This window comes from Leguminivora glycinivorella, chromosome 5, assembly GCF_023078275.1.
Source record: "Leguminivora glycinivorella isolate SPB_JAAS2020 chromosome 5, LegGlyc_1.1, whole genome shotgun sequence".
Classification (NCBI taxonomy): Eukaryota; Metazoa; Arthropoda; class Insecta; order Lepidoptera; family Tortricidae; genus Leguminivora; species Leguminivora glycinivorella.
Window position 1 is genome coordinate 25,375,552 of NC_062975.1, and position 18,721 is coordinate 25,394,272.

General features: G+C 36.5%; 2 protein-coding genes across 3 annotated transcripts in view; both read left to right on the forward strand.

The window, feature by feature from the left end:
* The window catches only part of LOC125226406, a 39,009-nt gene extending 33,859 nt beyond the window's left edge, over positions 1-5,150 (forward strand). Inside the window, exon 2 of the mRNA XM_048130384.1 lies at positions 2,904-5,150. Coding sequence (XP_047986341.1) covers positions 2,904-5,066 — 2,163 coding nt within the window. The 3' untranslated portion in view covers positions 5,067-5,150. The remainder of the gene's footprint in view (positions 1-2,903) is intronic.
* A 3,380-nt stretch (positions 5,151-8,530) lies between these two features.
* Positions 8,531-18,721, forward strand: part of LOC125226288 (cadherin-23) — a 33,222-nt gene continuing 23,031 nt past the window's right edge. For both annotated transcript variants that reach the window (XR_007177064.1, XM_048130225.1), the window contains exon 1: positions 8,531-8,674. The gene's annotated coding sequence lies outside the window, so the exon portion shown is untranslated. The remainder of the gene's footprint in view (positions 8,675-18,721) is intronic.

Consider the following 18,721-nt stretch of genomic DNA (forward strand, 5'->3'; position numbering starts at 1 on the left):
GGATAAATGATAAAATTTGTATCGGCAGACAAACGAGTATTTATGGTGTGTGCTATAATTCATTCGCTACTATTGTGCGGAAAGAAATCACGAAGTACACAATACAATCGTACATTAGGATACAAGTGCGAAAAAAAGAAAATTCGAAACGCGACACGAGTTACGAATTTCCTTTTCGCGCGTGTATCGTGTGACGCTTTTCAGTACAGACGACCCTCCGAAGTTTCGACCTGACAAGAAAATTTCTTGTGGTCCATTTAATGAACCATTAATCGAAAAACCACCAATCTCTAACCATTAATCTTATCGCACTAGTGCGTGAAAAAAGCACCATTTGTACTGAAATAGTACATTACGGTACAATTGCGTAAAAAAGGAAGTTCGAATGTGACGATAAATGAAAACACGACCGAAGGTAGTGTTTTAAATGGACACGAGTTACGAATTTCCTTTTCGCAAGTGTATCGCATGACGTTTTTCAGTAGGTACAGATGGCCCTCTGAAGTTTCGACCTGACAAAAAATGGACCACTTTCCGCACTAGTGCTGGCAAAAAGCACCAACTATACTGAAAACGTTTTATTGCACTAGAAGCAAAAGGACCCTTTAGAGTTTGTACGCCTCAGATCTTAATGTAACGAATGTTTAAATGAGCAGGGTGCGTAGCCGAATGGCACAAACGCTCACGAAACGCTCACGAAACGAAACGCTAGTGGATATCTATCTCTATCGCTCTTGCGTATTGGCGCGACAGAGCCAGACTAATTTTCGCGGCGTTTCGTTTTCGTTTGGCGTCGGAGAAATGCCATTCGGCTACGGGGCCAGGTCTCAAAAAGTTTGTACATAGCCATGTCAGCAAATTTTAATTGATCCTATTTTGTTACCAACATTTATTCTTTATTTATAAATTCCTTAAAATTAACACTAACAGACAAGCTATACATATTAATAGGAGGGTAGTTTTAGAGACTCATTTCGTAATATAAGTCGACTTTCGTAAGATATATTCGGGATAATTCTTAATTAAGAAAATATAGATAGGTGTACTCGGATAATTCCGAAAGTCAAAAACCGTCGGTAAATTCCGAAAAGGGACCCTTATTACTATGGAATCAAGGGTGATTATCATTTGAATTTCGGGATTTACCGACGGTTTTTGACGTTCGGAACTACCCGAGTACACCTAGAGAACCTTAATGACGAAATAAAAATTACTAAAATCTCAATTCATCAAAAAAATCTTGCTAAGGGCCACTTGCACCAATGGAAATGGAGGGTTAACCCGACGGTTAACCCTTCATTTTATATGGAATTTGACAGTTGACAGCCCACTAACCGTGAGTTAAGTAGTTGATGCAAGTGGGCCTAAGAAAATAGGAATAATAAAAACAAATTTAACTTTTTCCTTGATTTTTGCACAAACTTTTTGAGAACTTCTGAAATATACGGATGTACACAATGAATGTGTAATGTAAAGAAAGCGGCTTTCTAACTGAATTCTTCATTACAAAGGACGAATCGTCCTTTTTTCAGTACAGATGGTGCTTTTTACGCACTAGTGCGAGAAGTGGTTCAGTTCATTTCTTGTCAGGTCGAAACTTCGGAGGGCCATCTGTACTGAAAAACCTCGTACGATACACGTGCGTAAAGGAAATTTGTAACTCGTGTCGATTTAAAACACTTTCCAACTTCTTCTTTTTCGCACTTGTATGGTAATGTATCAGCTGCAGAGAAAAGTAAACCCAAAAGCATACAAATTTGTATACCAACCTTAAAATACTATGTACTATGTATTTTAAGGTTGGCATACTTAAAAATGCCTACTGTTATGAATATCGGCAGGAAGTTTTTTAATTTCCGTACTGCTTATTGTGCTCATAGGCAGCAAAGTAATTAATGACTAGTTCCGTGAACATAATTAATGTTTTTCAAAGCTGCATAGATTTTTTTCGGATAGTAAGTAGTAAATTTGTGTTTCGTATTGAGTAAATTGGTAGATGGAAATAATCATTCTTAAAATTCATTTAAGTATGTAGATATAGGGGCATTTTCAGAATTTGGGACCCCCCAATTAGCGTAAGTTGTTAACAAAAATAAACTCACTGTCAGTTTTGTGACGATAGTTAAGCATGAAATGTCAATAAAAATATTGTTTTTGTGTTAATTACATAAACTTTAAGCGATAAGCGATAAGAATGTGAAAAAAGTAAATTTTTAGACATACCTATTTTATGTTTAATTGTCGTCACAAAACTGACAGCGAGTTAATTTTTGTTAACAACTTAGGCCCCAAATTCTGAAAATGCCCATAGATATATTTTTTTGTTTACAAAATACGTTTTTTAGTTTTAAATCACTGAAATGAGTGAGAGGAATAGGGAACTTGACTGTTATTAAATAAAATATTTTATACCATGCATGCACGGAATAAAGCATCAGATAATTATTAGAAAAACATGAACAGAAGTGATTTTCAAATCGAATTTCTATTTAATAAGTCCGGTAGAAATGTATAAAGTTACTGAATTGACCGTGACGTCACTCAATTCGATTTCATATTAATTCCATATTAGCAAGTCGTTCAAATTCGTTTTGACAGTTCTTAAAAAGAAGCTGATTTGACTAGGAGGCAAGTAGCCTATTGTCCTAAAATATTTGTTTTGACACTTTTGACGGGTAGCGTAAACATCAATTCTACGATCATAGCTGTTTACGTTTACTTCATCGTTATTTACGTTTAATTCATCGTTACCAGTAATATACTGTATAAATCTTTTTGAACACGAAATGCATGTAAACAGACAATAAAAGTATAGCAGAATAAGCAATGAACAATAAGCAGTTCGGAATCAATTGTCTTAAATTAACGTTCCTAAAATGAAATATGCTTTTGTTTGTTTTCAGGTAATTCTACTAATCTACGAATACGGGATTGCAGTAGAATCTAGCTTAGTACAAAATATATACAGTTATGGAAACTTGAGTTTGAATGGGAGCGCCGACTCGCCCGTAGCAGACCGTCTGGACCGCAGCTACTTCGGGTTCGACCAGGATTACTACGAGCGCATGCCGCTCCTCGTCAACGCTATGCAAGAAAACCACTACATCGACCCTTTCCTAGAAACTGCCCCGACGAAAAGGGCGCGGCTGCTCAGAAACAAAACGAAAACCGCAAAACCGACATCCATCAGAAGAACGAGCCCGAGACCGTTCATTTTCGAACTAAGAAGCCCCACTCCCACTCCTTTCAGCAGAACCTTCGGCTCTAAAAGCTGGGTCGAAAGCTACCGCAATGCGCAAAGACTCGAGAACCTCCAACAAGTCATACAGTACCTCGAAAAGACTATTAATGCTAAGTTTGGAGATCTATACGAGCTACCCTCCAGTTCCAGTTCCACTCATATTGCGTTTTCTGGAGTATATGTTAAACCATCATCGGATACCAGCAAGGAAGTAAAACCGACCACACCTACGTTAGATTTATTATTGCAAAGTTCTAATAAAGTAGAAACGAGAAATCACGTGTCAGATCCGCTTTTCAGTTTCAAGCCTGATAGCCCAGGTGACGTAAACCTGTTAGCGGATGGATTCTTAAGATTCGCCCCAAGCCCGACTTTGGACAAGCCAACCACACCGATGTTCAGACCGATATCTAATCGAAAGAAACAAGACAATGAAGAAAAGAATGTTGTTGATGCGCAAGCGAGCGAAATCAAAAACATTGAGACGTCAACTGTTGACAAGCCGAATTCCTTTAAAGTTATGCTGAATTACGTTCCAACGAAAACAACGATAGACTATTCTTCCAGCGACGGAACTTCTTCGGCTATCAACAAAGTATATTTTACAACATCAAGACCCGTGAGATTTCAATTTAAGAGGAAATCCAATGGACCCGTTCGGCGTATGTATATGCCTAGAAGTTTAAAAAGACCTATAATTAACAGAACAAAAGCTTCTCCTCCTAAAGATATCTTAAGGAAATCAAGCGCTAATAAAGAAGCGACGATGATCGTACATGTAAATCTATACCCACAGAAGACAGTAGTGAAAGAAGTAGTTAATGTTACAGAAAATAAACAAGAGTATACGACCACTCCAGCAACTACAACGACTCCAGTAACTACCACTACAGAAGTCAACACAGGTCGACCTTTGACGCAAGCACCAGAGTTATCCTTCACTCAAGTAGAGGATCATCACGTCGGGAGTTCAGGCGTCATTCCAGTGGAGCACAGGACGGTGCCTCCTCCACCCCTGCCACCAGTGTCTTTCATCCCAACCTTTGAAACCACTGTATCAAGTACCAGCGAAATCTACTCCTGGCCTACAAATCCACCAGAAGTAGTTAAGTTCAGCCCCGAAGATGCTAAGGTCCCAGATTACTATCATCGCTCAAGGGAAATGGAAAGTAGGAGTTACACAACTGAAGTAAACAGTAGGACTTTTAATCTTCATGACGTAAAGTTTCAAGACCATTATGATCAGTTAAAACAAGCAGAAGGAGATAGTAAGCCGATTGGTTATAATAGTAGAGATTATAATTCTGAAGAATCTGAAATTATAAATAATTATGGAAGATTTGGGGAAAAAGAAATGGGTGGTTATGCTGTTAATGTTGATAGTAGGCCGATTAACCCTGAATATACTAGATATATAGATGCCCATAGATTTCGTGACATGGATAGTACAACTGAAGCTAACAGAAGGAATTTTAGAGACAGTCTTCAAATACAAGAAACTGTGGAGCCTTCAACTCTAGTAGTGAAACTCAAAAATGAAGTAAAACTGAAAACTACCACTACTGAAGAAACGATATCAGAAGTAGAAGATTCAGAGGAAGCTACAACAGTACAAACCTATGTACCGCAAATAAACGGTCACTACAGGAGCGTCAACCAAAACTCAAGAATGATCAACGATTGGTTTGATAAAGAAGATGAAAATGATAGAAAGAAAAAATTAGAAACGAGAGTAACAGGTTTAAAGAAACCAACGTATGTAGAGATAAAGCGAAATAATACTAACATCAATAATGATGATGATGATGATGAAAGTGAGGAATGATTCAGTTGTTTACTAAGTATGCTTGCTTTTTCATATGTCCCACCGACTTTTACCTAATGTATATATTTAACTTATAGTTTTCTCTGTGGGGCTGTAGATAATTTTGTAAATAAAATATTAATTTATTCAATGTTGTTTTATTTAAATGGGTATTAGCAGACATGAGCATTGAACACTACATACGAACTGCAGTACAGTGCGACATTTAAATATATGTAGTATAAAATGGGACAAAAACTTGTATCCATACAAAATATTACCAAGCTTTTTACGACAAAAACACATTAAAATGCGAAAGTTACGAAGAAAGAGGCGCCCTCTATTTCTAATAAGTATAACATGTCGGTCTCGCACTGTACCGCTTGGCGAAACGGAGTAGAATTAGGAACAACACTTTATATCACAGCAAGTATAACAACTCTTACTGTTTTCATACAAAATTGAGTCAGTAGTTGCCACATGAAAAACGGTTTACATAGACAGTGGCGCCCCTATTATTTTCTACTCTTTTTTTGGTAGGCTGTAAAGGGGGCCGATTTTTGAATCTCACGGCGTTCGAATTCAGAAAATTGTCACCGAAATTGCCTACTATTTTCAGTGACAATTTTCTGAATTCGAACGCCGTGAGATTCAAAAATCGGCCCCATATCTAAATGAAATATTGTAAAATAAGAGGCTAACATTATATAAACTATCTTAATTAAATAAAGTTTTATTTGTGGAAGGGTAAATTTAGACAAAATCGACATCAACAGTCTTAAAAATAGAACACAAGCTACTTGTTAGTAGAAAAAAGTGTAAAACAATTGTTGTAACCCTTTGTTGCTTAAATTTTCTTCCTTTCCTTTCTATTTTCTTATTTCATACTCAAGTGCCATCTATGAGCAAGATCTCAAACTTCGTACAGTACAAAAAATCTTGACAACGACTTGCTGCGTTGCGTTGCGCACGAGTTGGCGTGAGCACGTTCTTTTGTTGTTTACAACTTAACCATCATAGATGGCAGTAGTGAGCCACTTATAAGTAAGTAAGTTAAAGATGAGTATGTGTAATTAACACTTAATCATTTTATTAATGATGAAATTAAATATGACTAACGTTAGTCTTGTTACATGCTAGAAGTTTATGAAATATAGAAAAAATAAAAGTTAGGAATTTGCTAATTTGAATTACCCATAAAATCGGCCATTCTAAAATCAAAGTTATACAGTGTGTTATCACGACCCGGACCTTAATTAAACCCAATAATATTACAGTCATTTAGCAAACGTTTGCGCATTATCAGCAAATCATAGTTATTTATATTAACTGAAAAAATAATTTTCCGGAATCCCAACATTCAATGTAATGCGTGCACTTTTTAACTGTCATTACTCACATCGCTCATACTTTATGAGCTGTCACTCACTTGACAAGTGTGTGTGCTGTACATTGCCGGCAATATTTTTTTTGTTAGAAACTTTATAAAGTCAAAATTATTAATTAAATTAAGGGCATGGTTAAGTTAAATAACTATGTAAGATTACGTTCCTTTTAAAAAAAGTCCACTTGTTGAATAATTTCCCAGTGGGCTACTTCAACTTAGTGACATTGACACTGATACTTCTGTGCCTATTTCTGGGTTGATAAGTACCTAACATTGTTACTTTTTTTTTCTTTATTGGAGAATCAACAACTCAGCGCCAATATTAAATTTCCTTGTTGAACAGGCAATGAAAGGCGAAGTGTCACTGTCGGGCGATAATAAAATTGTCACTATTGTGAAATAGGCCACAAGTAACATAAAGAAGACCATGGGCATTTCCAGAATTAGCGTAAGTTATTAACAAAATATTGTCTTCGGTTACCGCGATAGTTACTCATGAAATAAAACTATGGAAACGGATTAAATCGCGTATAATGAATTTACAATTCATCCCGACGTTTCGAACACTTTACACGTTTCGAACGTTTTGACCACGAACGCTGTAAAGTGTTTGAAACGTCGGGATGAATTGTAAATTCATTATACGCGATTTAATCCGTTTCCATAGTTTTATTTCACTGATAACAAAAATTAACTCACTGTCAGTTTTGTGACGATAATTAAGCATGAAATTTCTATAAAAATATTGTTTTTGTGTTAATTAGATAAACTTTAAGCTGTAGTCTACATTTAGAATGTGAAAAAAGTAAATTTTTAGACAGATTTTATGCTTAATTGTCATCACAAAACTGACAGCGAGTTAATTTTTGTTAACAACTTACGCTAATTGGGGGGGGGTCCCAAATTCTGAAAATGCCCCAATACACTCAATACATGTAATATAAGTGTTAGAATAACGCCTATCACACACGTATTTACGATTATTATGTAAATACGTGAACATTCCTGTGACGGTTGTATTTTAATAATTCATGAACGTGACTTGTTCGGTTATTTGCAATTACGTGGAAAGCGTAGGTGTGGGTTAGTTGCAATATACAGGCTGGTATTTAGATGGTGAATCAAAACATTTTATTATTTATTTATTTATAAAAAAAACAAATGGTGGACTTGATGCCCTAAGGCATTTTCTACCAGTCAATCATAGGGCAAAACAGAAATTCACGAATGTGGCCGGACATGCCACAAGCTAAATTTTTAAACAACTTATTAAATTAAACACTTATTAAAATAAATTTAGTCTAAAAGTAAAATTAAATATGACTTACGATTAGGAAAAAATAAAAAAGTTAGGAATTTGCTAATTTGAATTACGCATTATATCGGCCATTCCGAAATCCAAATTATTATCATTTCCCGGTAGGTATAAAACCAATTTTAAGTACCTAGTCAATCAAGGAAATCTAAAATTTCTATTCTCTTATCTATAACTATAACACAACAGAGATCCCATTTCCCACTTAAGACCTCTCACCTTTCCCTACAATGACCTCATTGTCTTGCCCTCCTCATTATGACCCACTCCATCTCTTTTACTCAAGTGTGACCCCCATCTGTCTATCTCAAGTCTTACCCATTGCCCAAGCGCATACGATAAAACCAGTATAACAAAAAAAAGTTTTCATAGAATTTGTTAGAGATTCGAAGTTCTTAGTACGATGGTTTGTTAGGTGTGCTTGAGAATGCGTCGCTCACGCATCTCAAGTTAGACCCCGTTACTTTTACCTTCCGTACTACTACAAAAACATACATAGCAAAAGTATCAGAAAACATTAAGTAAAACCAGCGTATAATGACCTCCGAATTCTAAGCAACGATCGGTAAGAATCAGAACGTGCTTATAATGGTTTTCTTAAGCGCGCGTTTTGACTGACACTTTGTATGTGGTAGCAATATGTTCCTTCGCAAAAAGGCTGTATCTTGCAGATACTCAACGACGGAGCTGAGTATTATGCCTATCTTACTCTAACTTACCTGATTCTTGCTGGTTGAATGAGACAGAAAATAACGAGTTTTTGTACCGGTGGTGCAAGTTTTGACAGTACGGTTTGATCGCAGAGGAGTTAGAACGTAACAAATATGTTAAAAAACAAACTTTATTAGTGTTTTAGTGCGTGTTAGTGTTAATATGTGTTGTGTGGTGTAGTTTAGTGATTTTGGCATATAAGGGATTTGTTTGAAGGTAGGTTACCGTTATATTTGGTACGCACAATTATGTTTACTATAGGCGGAACTTTCTTTGAGTCATCAAGGACGTTTTTTTTTAAGTTAGAGCTTTGCGCAATTGTACTAGGATATTATTGGTCTTGTTTTTTAAGTAACTAGATTTAAAATACCTACCTATTTTTTAAGAGAAAATGAAACAATTGTATTTAAATGTAGGTACCTATCTACATATGTAGTTACTATGGACCTCCAGGACCACCAAGTTGAATTCCTAAAATGTTGGATTTGCAAAAAGTTGAATTTGCAGGATGTTGAATGTTAAAATGTTGAATTTGCATTCTGTTGAGTTCTTTTTATGTCCAAATTGCATAAAGTTGAATTTGCAGCTTGTTGAATCCTAAAATGTTGAATTTGCAGAAAGTTGATTTTGCGGTATGTTGGATCCTAAAATGTTTAATTTCCATAAGATTGAATTTGCGGTAGGTACCTACAGGGTGTAGCAAAGGTCCCGAGTGATACTTTAACAGCTGATAGGGTTACTAATGACCCTAAGTGCGATACAAGTGAAAAATTTTCGTAGTTCGAAAAAAATGAGTTTCGATTTTTCCGCTTAAATAGCAATCAGGGTATTGACCTTGTCGGCTGTTGAAGTAGGGTGCATTAGGGTAATTTTGAACGTCGTCTAATTTCGAAAGTCACATAAAAATCATCATTATTTCCATCATATCAAGATTCCCCTTTCGAAATTACTCGAGCATTTCTGTATGTCGAAATTATCTCAGGTTTCAGGGCATACAGAAGTATAAATGGCGAACTTAATGCTTTGAAACATTCTCTACCAGTCAACCAATGAGCTATACCAGAAAGATTAAGTAGGTCCTTAGTGTTAAACGGTATTTGGTTTATTTGGTAATTTTTATGTGATTTCTTCAAAGAATCGCGGACTCTTTTAATCCTGATAGCCTGATAGGAGAAAGGAACTGTCCCAAGATTTGTTTTCCATTCCGTTTACCATTTTTTCATAGCTATATCGGTAATAGGATGGACAATCCCAAAAATGTCTGGAAATCTTGGGAAATTTTTTTTTCCAAAAAGGACCAAAAAGCTCGCGATTCTGAGTAGAAATCATATTAAAAAAAACTGGTCAAGTGCGAGTCGGACTCGCCCACCGAGGGTTCCGTACAAACTTTCAAACTCCCCAGTTAAAATATTCTCATGTTTTCACATAACTCTAACGACTTGACTAGAAGACAAAAGTATAGGTACTAATGAGCATTATTGTGTATAGCGCCATCTCTCGGTGAATTCGCTAACTAATTTCCGCGACCATAGTATGTTGGTTTTTCAGGGATTATTCTTTGTAATGTTAACCGATTTAAACAATTTTTACTTTATTGGAAAGAAGATAATTTAAGTAACATCTCGTATTAATTTGAAGTACTATATACATCCGCAAAGGTGGGTAAATTAAAAGTAAAAATCTGAAAAGTTTTTTGTGAATTAAAAAAAAAGTTTTCAAGATACAAACACGATTATATTTTTCCTGTAATATTTAGCATAAAATCAATGTTCCTTAAATTTTCATAATTTTTCGTTGGTAAACTTCGGAGATAAGGGGGGGGGGAACGGTATTTTTTTTTACATTTTCCTTCAAAATTCTTTTTTTTCCACAACAAAAAAAAATATAAAAAATAGTTTATTTACGTTCAATTTGAGTTCTTTCTAACGATACCCCACTTGACCTAGTAACTTGAAATTTACAGTTTGCCCCCCTTTCATTTTGGCCATTTTCTACAATTAAAATTAATAAATTATACCTTCTATTTGTAGAGGTTCACAATGTTCACAACTATTTCAAATTTCAAGTTGATGGCATTAGTAGTTCTCGAGATATTTAGGAATGTGACAGACGGACAGACAGACGGACAGCTGAGTCGCACCATAAGGGTTCCTGTTGTACCTTTTTGGTACGGAACCCTAAAAATACCCATGTTAAAAAAAGATTCCAGGAATATAAACTTGAGTTCCTAAAATGTTGAAATCCCGAAATGTTGAAAGTATACATTTTGAGAATTCAACTTTTTAATATTTCAACGTTATAAGAATTCAACATTTTGCGAAACTGAAAAAAATCAACATTCTGGGAAAGTCAACATTTCGGGATTTCAACATTTTAGGAATTCAACCTGGTGGTCCGGGAGGATCCCGAAACGTTGACTTTCCCAGAATGTTGATTTTTTCAGTTTCGCAAAATGTTGAATTCTTATAACGTTGAAATATCAAAAAGTTGAATTCTCAAAATGTATACTTTCAACATTTCGGGATTTCAACATTTTAGGAACTCAAGTTTTTTTTTTTTTTTTTTTTATGGGATAGGAGGCAAACGAGCAGACAGGTCGCCTGATGGTAAGCGATCACCGCCGCCCATGGACACCCGAAACACCAGAGGTGTTGGAGGTGCGTTGCCGGCCTTTAAGATGGGTGTACGCTCTTTTCTTGAAGATTTGAAGGTTATATAAGGTTATATTCCTGGAATCTTTTTTTAACATGGGTATTTTTTAATATGACTTCTACTTAGAATCGCTAGCTTTTTGGTCCTAATAGGAGAAAAAAATGTACCTTTGATGGTCATGAATTTCAGTCTTCAGACTTTATTTAACCCATTGCTGTAACGGGGAACAAAATTTTAAGGCATTATGCTTCGAAAAGGCTCATCAGTGGAGTCTTGGAACTTAAATATGCCCTGAAACCATATAGCATGTAACAAAAGTCAATAGGCTGCTTTGAGATAATTTCGACATAAAGAAATGCTCGGGTAATTTCGAAAGGGGAATCTTGATATGATGGAAATAATGGTGATTTTTATGTGACTTTCAAAATTAGACGATGTTCGAAATTACCCCAATGCACCCTACTTCAACAGCCGACAAGACCAATACCCTGATTGCTATTTAAGCGGAAAAAATCGAAACTCATTTTTTTCGAACTACAAATTTTTTTCACTTGTATCACATTTAGGGTCATTAGTAACCCTATCAGCTGTTAAAGTATCACTCGGGACCTTTGCTACACCCTGTAGGTACCTACTGCAAATTCAATCTTATGGAAATTCAACAATTGGGCCGAATACAGATATATAACAAGCTACCTCACCAGATAAAATGTGTAGATAAAACTTCCCTATTTACTACTAAGCTCAAGAATTTACTATTGAACAAGGCATATTACTCTATCCAAGAGTATATGGAAGATACACACTTATAATAAGCCTAATTAGTAATTAAGTTTAAATAGTATGTATTAAAAATTGCCATACCCCACCAGGGTGCCATGTGATCCTATGTACCTATATGCAAACAACTTTGTAACCATGGTTCGCAATAAATGATTATCTTATCTTATCTTATCACTTTAGGGTTCACCATACCGCAAAATCAACTTTCTGCAAATTCACCATTTTAGGATTCAACAAGCTGCAAATTCAACTTTATGCAATTTGGACATAAAAAGAACTCAACATAATGCAAATTCAACATTTTAACATTCAACATCCTGCAAATTCAACTTTTTGCAAATCCAACATTTTAGGAATTCAACTTGGTGGTCCTGGAGGATGGAAACAGACCAAGCTAGAACTTTGTCTTATTAAGTTAGTATTTTAGGCTTGTCACTTAAACATTGCGAAAGGGTTTCCAATTTTTAAATGACAAGGTTATTCCAATTTCATAGCCAAGTCTGTATAACAATTGTATAGGTAAGTAAATGCATAGCAAAGAGATCAAAATCTTTTTATACGTGTACATTACATACATATACATAACATTGGTATAGGTTAGAGATGGGCCGAATATTTTTGAATTCCGAATTCCGAATAATATTCGGTATTCGGCATATTCGGCAAGTTTTTCAATGTTCGTATTCGGCCGAATAGTTCGGTTACATTGCCGAATATTTACCGAATAAACAAAGTAAATAAATAGCGTAAGTTGTTTCGTTTTTCATCGGATAATGACATCCTATTTCAGCATTTTAAGGAACCACCAAAGGGAAATAAAATACGTTAAAATATAAGACATACAATAATTATGTAAAAAAGTGAAAATAACGTACTTTAATTAGCAAAAATCAAAATTTTATTCTGCACTAAATTATAATAGGAACAATAAGAGCCTTAGTACCCATTACCAATCATTGAAAAGATTTTAACTCCAAGCCAGGATTTAAAATATGGCGGAACCGAATATTCGGCCGAATGTTCGGTTCGGTAACAGCTGAACCGAATGTTTGGCCGAATATTCGTATTCGGCAAAGTCCGTTTTCGGCCCATCTCTAGTAAAGGTATTTAAGATCATAAAGTAGCCGATAATTATGTAGATTTAAGTCAGGCAGGACAATTTAGTGAAGTGATCGAACCATTCTAAGTGATCGAGTCTTTTAATATAATTTAAGGTACTAACTTTGAAAATGAGTGCTTCATTTCGCCGTTAAACGTAAGTTTGGCGAAAAAACTAGAAACTGTATGATTGTAATCTTTGTTTTCAATAAATTATATGAAATGCCAAACGGTTAGCAATTTGCTATTTCAAAATACCCGTGACTCCAAAAGAAAACATTAAATTAACTACTTATCTTTTATTTTTTGGTAAATGATACTATCTACAATGATCTCACTCTATGTTTGTTTGTTTTTATTTACTACCTTATTTTATTAGGTAGACTCTACAATGACTACGTACAATTATCAATCTCAGACAAACACTTCTCAACGGACTTTAAATTGTAAGGATTTAAACTTCTTGAAAGAGATCATGGACATCAACTTTATAATGGAACCTAGGTAGGTTTCATTCATAAGATACTGAATACAAAGTACCATTGTTATTTCACGTTTACCTAGATCCATTGTGTATGGTTTCCGAAGTCCCTTCGGAACGGAAGTACCTACTTAATGCATTAAAAACTTGTATCACAATAATCTAATGATAACTCAACTGCATTGTCTTAAATAGGCTAGTTTCCTATAGGTTCTTAAAATAAAATATTTTATGCAGTGCACGAAACACAGACCAACCCCTATAGACATCCATTACAAGACGACTCGCGGTCGCCAGCCTTCCTAGTATTTGCACTGATATAAGCGCGGGCGCTCGCCGTGCCCGATCAGTAGCGACCAAGTAACAGACCCGAAAGCAGCGCGTGTTTTTCGCAGTAAAAAAATTGAAAAAGGGTATTTTGATGTCTTAAAGATGTCCACCTGTAGTGTGAAATGGTGTGGAAAGGTAACAAGAAGCTCAAATTTAAAAACAGACGTCATTACATTCCACATAAAAGTCATATTTATAATTTATTCAGAGCCGGCATAGGTCAACTTACATTGGCCACTTACGCGTCAGTAGAGGGACAGTCATACTTCTGTCCCTTTTTATCTGGCGCGACTGCCCGCCGTCCTTGAAACGGCCAATCACAGCGCGCTTAACACATTCCCCGCCCGCTCCTCGCACCCCTGGCACTGGTGACTCGTATCGCGAACAAAATATACAAGATTTCTACTCTATAGGAGGTTCTCTGTGGCACGAAATAAAGCACCACATGATTAGAAGAAAAATATGGACAGTAGATGTTTAAACATAATTTCTATTTAATAAGTCAAAGAGAAAGATATAAAGTAAATGAATTGACCGTGACACCACTCCTCAGTATTTCATAGTAATTCCATATTAGCAAATTGTTTTGACAGTTCTTAAAAAATAAGCTGATTAGGTAGGACACATACCCATTACCTATTGAATGACGGCCAAGTATTACCTACTATACAAGAGCGGAAAACAAGACACTATTGTCACGTTTAGATTTACCTTCATTTTCGAGGTCTTGACACGATTTGACAGCAATTCCTCTACACACATTCTATTAAATCTTCATTACAAATGCCTGCGTAGGTAAGATACTAATACCTACCCAGATAATATTTTAAAGGATGCTCGTACCTTTGCTAGTTTTGCCGATAGACCAAACCCATATGGGTTGCAGACCCATATACATACATATAAAACACCTGGGTAGGTACCTAGCCGAATGGCACAAACGCTCACGAAACGCACACGATGGCATTTCTCCGACGCGAAACGAAAACGAAACGCCGTGAAAGATAGTCTGGCTCGTCGCGCCGATACGCAAGAGCGATAGAGATATCTACTAGCGTTTCGTTTCGTGAGCGTTTGTGCCATTCGGCTATGTACTCTGAGCTGCTTATTATAGCCCTTCTCGTACCTGCCTAAGTTCTGTATTCTACAAATCTAAACTGTTTGATTCTATCTAATGTAGTCATAGGACTATACAGCTATTGCCGTCAAAACATGCTTTCACGAGGCTGCACTCTACCTGCATAGCCACTTATTAACCAAATTAGGGTAATTTTACCTTGAAAGTAACGGGATCGACCGGAAAGAGAAACTTGAAACGTAAATTTGGTATCCCGTTAACGGTATAATACACAGTGAAGTAAACACGCCTATGTGAATCTTTGTTATTGGAGTCGGTGACATGCAGAAATACATAAATACAATTGCTTATGCGGTAGTAAGTTGAAAATTAGAGAAAAGTTACTTAAAGCTGTGTCCACACTTGTGACATGGCGACGGACCGGACTACGTGGCATCGAACAGGACATGTTACGCTAAATGTGGACGATCTAGGTTGTGCTGACACGGTCACAATCCATGAGTACGACGAAATGTTACAAGTGTAGACGCATGGTGGCGAACTAGACTGCTGCGTGGCGTGGCACAAGCGATTGTTATAATTGCTAGGGACGTAGTGGACGCACCGCCAGGACACGTCTTGACGTGATCCACTATCCCGTGTCTGTCCCCACATTAACGGTACCAAAGAGGATCGAGTATTATAGAGAGTTACTGTCAAAGTAAAATGTGTAATCACAGTGCATAGACTGCCATCTCTTGACACAGACTATTAGAATTTTTTGAACCTCAATTTTGACAATTTGGCCCATATTCTTAGCTTGATATGTGTTAAAATGTCAAATATTAATATTAGCGCCATCTAGCCGAGCGTCCCCTAAAGGTGTAACGCCATCTAGGCCACCGTTCCTTTTTCTGTATGGTCCTGAGGTACGTTTTATTCTTAGACCTCATCTGTTTATACGGAGTTACATATGTCTTTGACGGTACTGACACGTTTTTTTTATACTACGTCGATGGCAAACAAGCATACGGCCCGCCTGATGTAAAGCGGTCACCGTAACCTATGGACGCCTGCAACTCAAACAGTGTCACATGCGCGTTGCCACCCCATTAGAAACTTGTACATTCCCTTTTGCTGTGTTAAGTACACAGCAAAAAGGAGTGTACAAGCTCTAAGGAGGGTTCGGGTGCCGACGACTCAAAGGACAATAGCCGGAACAAGTTAGTTCCGTAAGTCCTCCCGTCATCAGCACACCGCACCCTCGTTGAGCTCTGGCAGCCTTACTCACCGGCAGGAACACAACACTATGAATAGGGTCTAGTGCTATTTGGCTGCGGTCTTCTGTAAGGCGGAGGTACTACCCCAGTTGGGCTCTGCTCTAGATTCGAGCGAGACGATATCCGCTGTGCTGTGCCCTACCACACAAAGCGGAATATCATTCGCTATGCCCTACCTCCTACATGTTCGAGATACGGTCACGCGATAATGTTCGGTAAATTGTCACAAGTGTGGACCCAGCTTTAGAAACTAGAGTCAAACCTCATCTCCTTACAAGTCTCGTGACAGAAACTACGTAACTCAGCAACTCCGTATGCCAGTGACCCGTTATTATCACCATGTAAAAACTTAAACGCGCAATCATAGACTCTGTCCCAATACAATTAGAGTTATTACGCTAGCATAACTATCTTGGTTTCTGTACCTAACAATAGTCGTGGGAAAATGGAGGTGTGAGGTTCCAATCGCTGCTAAAAACAGGTTATCCGAACGCTTATAAGAACCAAACTCATTGTCTGTTTCGATATCAGCTGTTCCTACAGCTGATATCGAAACAGACAATGAGTCTGGTCGGCCCTAATACATCCTTGTAGGGCCGATATCCTATACCTAGGTATAGGTCAATGACATAAAGGTACTTCGGTACTATATCGGGTTTCACCAGTAAACCCTCGCCCTATGCTTGAGTTAAGAACAATTCTTACGTTAGGTCTCCGTAGCTCAGTTGGTCAGAGAGATAGAACCGGTGCACGCACAGGGTGCAAAAGGTAGCAGGAGTCCTGCCGGAGGTGTGAATTTTCCCATTGTTGGGGTCTTTGCCTTGAGATTATTAGAACAGTTATACTCGTTTATGGAAGTTAGACTCGGTACTAGATAGGAATAATACCGTGGTGTCCATAGGAGGAGTTTTTACTAGCTTATGCGGTTATGGTTGGAGAGTTCGGTAAAAAAAATCATGTTCCTTCCGGTTTTTAACCCCCGACGCAAATACGACGGAGTGTTATAAGTTTGACGTGTCTGTCTGTCTGTCTGGTTGTCTGTCTGTCTGTGTGTATGTCTGTCTGTGGTATCGTAGCTTCCGAACGGATGAACCGATTTAGATTTAGTTTTTTTTTGTCTACTATGTTTTTTCAAAATTTTAGTTTTGTGGTTAGGTTTTAAAATGTTTTAATTCCATAGCTACAGAAAAGTTCTGATAAAAAGGTGTGTTTTTGATACATAGGCTACTATGAAGTTGTTTATAAAAGTATAAAAGTATAGATCGTTCACTAGTTTCTACCTCTACACTATGTAACATAATTGCCGAAGATAAATCCTACGGCTTATACATTACCTTCTATAGTACCTTTAATTTTCATGGTGTTTATTTTAAAAAAAGGAAGTGGTATTCGTAACCGCTATTCGATACCGGTTATGCTCTTAAATGGATCACCGGCATTAATGTTACATCCTGTATACATATTGGACTTGTAACTAATGAGAGACCCATGACTTTCAAGGAAAACGAAATTCATTTTAAGTATGAACACTGAACAGCGCCCTCGAAGTGGTTAATTACCTACTAGATTCAAAAATTTCAATAATTTCATACGTTTAGGTACCATCACGTTTGCGCCATTAAGTACCTAGTACTTATTTATTTAAAAATCTTCAATTGGAAGTCTTGATCATAGAGTATTTTCGTATGCATGATGCAAAGAAAACGTTTTGTTTTGTTTTTTTACACGAACGTGATTCCACGCCGCGCCAACTGTACAGTCAGCCACACGTATATTCTAAATTACTACGTTCGTAATTGTTAATGCATTGAGAAGTTGGATCACGTAATACGGCAAAACAAATACGGGTTATAACAATTAAATGTAAACATTGTTCATTGATTTGAATCATTCGTGGCATTCTTGAACAAAAGGTCGCTTAAGAATAAGGACACTATAAAGTTACAAGCAAATTTCGTTCTAAAATGGTTAGTGTGGTAACTTTTTTTATTTTAAGAACATAACTATGATTTTGACTCATGGAGACCATATACATCTCTAAGGAGAATTAGATTAAGAAGATATACATTCTATCTTTAGTTGTGACATTTAGAGTCATTTGCGCCTCTAAAGTAATTTTAGACTTTTTTTGTATTTGTACTTTTTATATTAAAATTTAGTGTAGTTCTTGGTTGTAATTCGACATTTAGAGACCTTCTACATCTCTAATTAATTGTATAGAGTTAACTTTAGTTAGAACTTAGAATTAGTATATAATAGTATCAATTGTAATTTCAACTCAATTTTAAATATTTTTTAAATACCTATGTACATGTGACGTGTACAAGTGCCCCTGTGGCCTATTTGCTGAATAAATTATTTTGATTTTTTTGATTTTTTTCATTAAATTTGAAAGTACTAAGACAATGGAAAAAAATCCTAAACATTTGCTATTGGACGGCGACCGGGGGCCGATTTTTGAGTCTCACTGTCACTAAAATACCGGTTGAAAACGGTGAATTGCCTATTATTTTCAGTGACAATTTTCTGAATTCGAACGCTTGAGACTCAAAAATCGGCCCCCTGGGTTAAATATTTTTCAC